The sequence below is a fragment of the Carex rostrata genome, chromosome 7 (assembly GCF_964058835.1).
Source record: "Carex rostrata chromosome 7, lpCarRost1.2, whole genome shotgun sequence".
NCBI classification, from domain to species: Eukaryota; Viridiplantae; Streptophyta; class Magnoliopsida; order Poales; family Cyperaceae; genus Carex; species Carex rostrata.
The window spans coordinates 13026070-13031897 of NC_135924.1; the positions used below are offsets into that span (position 1 = coordinate 13026070).

General features: G+C 32.5%; 1 protein-coding gene across 1 annotated transcript; it reads right to left on the reverse strand.

Moving 5' to 3' along the window:
• Positions 1-2007: 2007 nt before the first annotated feature.
• Positions 2008-5463, reverse strand: LOC144556813 (ras-related protein RHN1-like). Its single transcript, XM_078305266.1, has 8 exons — positions 5300-5463; positions 4623-4700; positions 3765-3932; positions 3070-3118; positions 2904-2977; positions 2660-2753; positions 2332-2438; positions 2008-2244 (listed from the first exon to the last, which is right to left on the reverse strand). Exons 1-7 carry the CDS (start codon positions 5342-5344, stop codon positions 2332-2334), a joined length of 615 nt encoding a protein of 204 aa, XP_078161392.1. The 5' UTR covers positions 5345-5463; the 3' UTR covers positions 2008-2244.
• Positions 5464-5828: the final 365 nt, after the last annotated feature.

A 5828-nucleotide genomic window follows, 5' to 3' on the forward strand; every position in this document is an offset into this window, starting at 1 on the left:
CAACTGGTAGCTAGTAGCCTATATTAACTTTATTTATTGGGCCAGAGAAGCAAATGAAATCTGGAATTAATAATATTTAATACCATTAACGATGCAAAAGGATCAATGTGTGAATGAGGTAAATTAATGACACAGCGTTGTAAAATTTACAAAGTAATGATGTCATCAATTAATTTTCTCATATTCAAAATGGTAGAATAAAAATAAAAATGAGGTACTTATTTGATTGAATATTTAAACTATAGATATAAATTATATTTTTAATACCTGATGCGAATTGAATAGAATATTAACTTTAAATGAAGAAAGAAAAAAATATATATAGGCCAACAAAAGGCTTTGATAAACACAATTAGTCAAATCTAAAGCGCCCTTCATCAAACTAATAACTGTGTTATGTAATTTGACCAGCAATTTCATTTTATTGTTGTATTAGAACCAGGGTGTTCTTAAGTTCACCAAGTTTCTTGGTGAACTTAAGTCTAAAACTCATTGAATCTGTTTCAAACGACAAATTCAAACCATTGAAACTCATTTACCTTACAAGTGATGCGTTTACATGTGAAAATTGTCAAACATTTGAATTAATTTAGTATAAAGTCAAGCGGTCAAAATTAAAAAAGTTAACAAATTAATTTTAATGTATTTATTTTTTGAATGTTTTTTTCACTACTTGACTCTATGCAAAATTAATTTCAAAATTAAATTTTTTTACATGTAGTCGCATTACTCATAAAGTAGACGGGTTTCAATAGTTTGAATTCATCATTTGAAGCAGATTCGATGGATTTCAGACTTGAATTCCTATTGGTGAACTTAAGAACACCCTAGTTCTACTCTTGACCAGCAATTAATTAATGTATTCAAGGAGTCAAATACAAGACCAATGTTGCTTTAATTAATGTATTACACTATATATGACACCTAAATTCTTTTCCAACATGATCATTCACTAAATGTGTTTGGGGACACCTAACTGTCATAAGTCTCTAGCAATTTGTACCATGCTCATTCATCAAATTAATAAGGATTTGGCATATGTGTGACTAGCTGCTACTTATCTAAGAGAAAATTGTGAAAATGCCACTCCAAAACCTTCAAATTGTGAAAATGTCATCCCGAACTTTAAAATTGGAAAACTGCCACTCCAAACTTCATTAATTCCTAAATTTGCCATTAATATTGTATTTTTATACTATTTTTATTAAAAATTAACTGAAAAATATTGTTTTAATATACGTATTTCTGTATTTTTGATTATACCCTCAGATACAATTAATTGGTTATTTGCCACCGATTTACAAAGTACGTTGATTCATCAAATGTTATTGTTAAATTAAAAAAAAACTAATTATCTGACGAATTTTAGGTTTTTTATTTCATGCTTAGAAAATTAAGTTAGAATTGTCTTAACTTTAATCTCAGTAATTTCCTGAAAATTTTCTCCACCGTCTATAATTATAAAATTCAAAATAAATTAGTTTTCCTTATTTAAATTGACCAGTTGTTGTACTACGCAATCTCATTATCACTTGCAAGTTACAACCTTCCATATTCTCGTATTTAAATATTGTTCCCTCTTCAGTCAATTTGCTCATTTATCTTGGAAATTAATTCAATATGTTCCCTTAATTTTTCCTTATATTTTTTTTTAAAATAAAAAAAAAATCGTATTTGTTTTCTAACTTCCATTTGGATTGGTTTGATGCAATAAATAAAGCACGATGCTGATGACAGAAATTGTAATTAGAAAAAAAAAAAAATTCTACACATTGGATTCAAATATTCTACTAGTGACTTTAGCAAAACAAAAACACTATATTTCTAGTAAGTCTAGCAAAATATCCACATTCTGGTTAAGGATTAAAATTTTCAATCAAACCGGAACAGATATCATAATAGTAATATTTTTCGTTTATTTATTAATTCTCACTAATATTCCTTTCTGGAAAACAAGAAAAAAGGCCTTGAACATTATTGTAAGACATACAAATTTAATGCAAATCATACATTACGAGAACGCATGAATTCTATTGTTAACAATTTATGCTCTAGTAGTCAAAGAATTAACAAGAGTTTAAAAACCAAATTACACTTGAGCAATCACATCACACCCACAGTAGTAAAAGTAAAATGTTAACATGAACACATATTGCCACATCAATTTACAAGACCCGACGAAGCCCGAGTAATTTTACTTACAAATACGATATGCAACAATGTTTCATGTGCTCCAATTCTCTCCTGAACTCGAAAGCAAAAAATGAAACTTAACATGTGTTTTCATATTATGCTAGTCAATTAGAGTATTTGATCCAGAATTGAATTTACCTAAGTGCAACATGTAGAAGAGGTCTGAGATCTTGATCCCGCGGGTCCATCAGAAAGAGACACCACTGTCGGGTTTTGTACTGGTTGAGCACGTGGTAGCCGCCTTGCTACATTGGATAAAAACATATTTGATCTATAAGCAATCATCACCAAGTTTGTAATTCAAAACCTCAAAATATCAGAAAACAACATGAAAACTATGAACTTAAGTACACTACAAACATAAGACAACAGGATTCGATTTTTAAATAACATTTCAAACATTTAATAATATATTAATTTAGCTTAATATTCTTTTCTTTTCTGTAAAAGATAAAGTTGGTCTCACCAATCTCATAAAACATATCATTAACATTTATGGCTGTTTTTGCTGATGTCTCGATAAAATAAAGGCCATTCTCCTCGGCATATGCACGGGCATCCTGCATTTTAATGCAAACATCCACACACATAAACGAACAACTTGTTAAGAAGCCCGCAATAAATCCATGCAAAAATAAATAATGAACATACAAAACATATATGCGCATAATAAGATAATAAACAACCAAAGAAATGGAGAGGTAACTTACATCAGCAGCAACCTTTCTTTTATCGTCTAAGTCGGCCTTGTTACCGGCTAGAGCCATTACCATATTGGGATTACCTACATGTAGCTCCAAATGAGACTAACTTCATCAAATAAAAATTTAAAAATTTCTGTAATAAATAATAAATCTGATGTTCGATCTTTGAAACCTTGTTTTTGTAGCTCAACTACCCATTTCTTAGCTCGCTCAAAAGATTCCTACATCAAAAGAAATATTTTAGAAGGAACAAAAAATAAACACATGCCTGTAGACAACCTCCAAAAAAATAACTTAAGCACCAGGGAAAGAAAAATATCTACAATAAAATTGAATATATCATTAATACTCTTCCTCCATTTATCTTTGAGAAATAAAAGGTATAATATCCATTGTCCCTTGTTTGGAGTGAAAGGGGGAAGCTGGAGAGAGAGGAAGTTAGAGAAACTTTTGAGGAAAACCGGGGTGCAATAGGAAAGATGGCAAACAAATTTTACAGATTAATACAAAATTTTCAGGTCTAGCAACAGTTTAATGAAACTTCTCCTCGAAGTAAAAAGCAACAACTTCATATCTGCCCCTAAGAAAAAGCATAATATCACGTGATCCAGAAAAACAAGAAAAAAATGGCATGCACTGTTCCCCTCTAACATAAATAGCAACAAACCCATCTCCTAATTTCTTTGATAGGACAAGAACTATCCCCATCCTTCCTAAATTATACTGTGAACTAAGAAGGAAAGAAAGTCTGGCCATATTTTAAAGTTGGAAGGTTCCAGGTACCAAAGATATATACCCAAGTGCATCTTTCATGAATTGTCGCCACGTAAAATAAAAATAAGAATTTATGATCATTAGAGATCTCACATTGCTGGTGATGTCATAGACAATAACAGCTGCAGCGGCCCCACGGTAGTACATGGGAGCGAGGCTGTGGTACCGCTCCTGTCCAGCTGTGTCCCAAATCTCAAACTTCACTGTCGCATCATTCAAAGCAAGGGTTTGAGAAAAGAAAGCCGCACCAATTGTTGATTCCTGGTATCAGACAGAATTAAACAAATAAACCCTGCAATTTCCTTGATATATGAATCCCAGCAATCATCTAAATTGATGTATTGGACAACAACAATAACAAATTGAAACAAAGTCTTTGTAGGAAAAAGTTGATACTGGTACAACATGGTACCAGATGTTGATGATATGTTTCTGGGTAGGATTTGGTGTTTTGAAAACCCCATGCTGACGAGGAGATTTTTTTCTAAAAACTGCTGAAACTGGGGTCTGCAGAAAGCGATGGTACAGTTGCTGCTGTTAATATACTAAGTTAGGTGTGTTCTGAGGCAAAAAGGGGTTTTCTCAGGGTTTTATAGTCATATAATGGTTTCTTTCTTTTCTATAGATGCAGTGGTTAATTTTAGGGTGATGTAAATCTTTTTTACATAGCAATATATCCCTGGGTATACAGCCTTTTTTTCCAAAAAAAGAAAACAACAAATTGAAACAAAGTAAATGTAATTGAGATCAGACAGCTTGCAATCGGTACATGCAGTGACCAAAAGGTACTAAAATCCAAGATTGAAATCTAAAGCATGTGCTGGAAACCTCGGAGTTAGGTCACCCAGTAAATTTGGTACACATTAGATGTTTGATTGCACAAAATATACGGTATAGCAGTGTAATGTAAGGGTATTTAAAAAAGAAAAATAAGTACGAGAAGATGAGTACTTGGAAGTCAAGAAATTGTCCTTTAACAAATCGAAGTACAAGACTAGATTTTCCTGTTCCCATGTCACCAAGCAATACCTGATATCAAGCCAATATTGTTCAATACATGGTAGTTTTAGAACATTATTTGCATTTTTCTTAGGAAGCTAAAATCTAAGAATTTATTTTACATCTCAAGACTTTCAGCTCCTTTCTCCTGGAATTATATTCTCCATTTCCTCTTAGTATGTTCAGGGAACTCATTTTAACTGTATAAGTATACACTAAATTGCTAGAAATATAGAAGTCTGGAATTACAAATCCAGATAAACAACCCCTTAATTCAAGCTTAATTCCAACTTTACTGGATAAATCTTATTTCAATTTGGCGGAACCTAACTATAACTTGATCACCTCATCAAAGAAACAAATCACCAGTGAGAAACAAAAAAAAACAAAAAAAAAAATCAAAATCACATTGATTACCATCCTGATTTGAGTTGACTATCCATAACACCAATACTTTACAGGAATTTGTCGTCAATCTTAGATCTCACCTTTTCACCTAAACTTATTAATTGGAGCTACAATCATTCACTCCAAACCCCTACCCTAATTCCACAACTTAGTACCAGATTTGCAGAAACATAACAGCTATTAAAGAAGAGTAAACATAGTTAGAGAGAAGAGGAGCCTACAAGCTTGGCGTTAATGACGTTATTGTTATGCCCAGTAGTCGCCATGTCAGCAAGAGAGAGAGAGAGAAAAAGAGAGAGAGAGAGAGAGAGAGAGAGAGAGAGAGAGAGAGAGAGAGAGAAAGAGAGAGAGAGGAGCAGAAACCCCAATCGGAATCGGAAAAAAGAAAATGGAGATGGGGATCGGAGGGGAAGAGAAAGGACTAGGGAGGGAGACGTGAAGCTTCCGTAAAAGAATTCGTATCCTCTGCATTAACTTAAAAAGGAATCATTTGAGTTAATATATATGGACCTTTCGAAAAGCTTTAAGATTCGTGCAAATTAGATCAGCACAAATATTAAAGACCCCAATGTTATAGGCATAGACCGGATGGGCTCCGTTTACAATCAGACGGCTAATATGCACTAACTGAAAAGATTCTCTTTTGAGTTCACGCAGACGATGCGGGTTCTCCGTAAAAGATGTGACGTCGTTAAAGAATCATTTTATTTTATTTTATTTATTTATTTACTTATTTTATACATTTTGTCT

Excerpts from the sequence above, each read along its gene's own strand:
- LOC144556813 (XM_078305266.1), bottom strand. The coding sequence starts at position 5,344 with ATGGCGACTACTGGGCATAACAATAACGTCATTAACGCCAAGCTT. Across the intron at positions 3,119-3,764 it reads TCTATGACATCACCAGCAAT|GAATCTTTTGAGCGAGCTAA; the intron begins GTGAGATCTCTA and ends CTTTTGATGTAG. Across the intron at positions 2,439-2,659 it reads TGATATGTTTTATGAGATTG|CAAGGCGGCTACCACGTGCT; the intron begins GTGAGACCAACT and ends TATCCAATGTAG.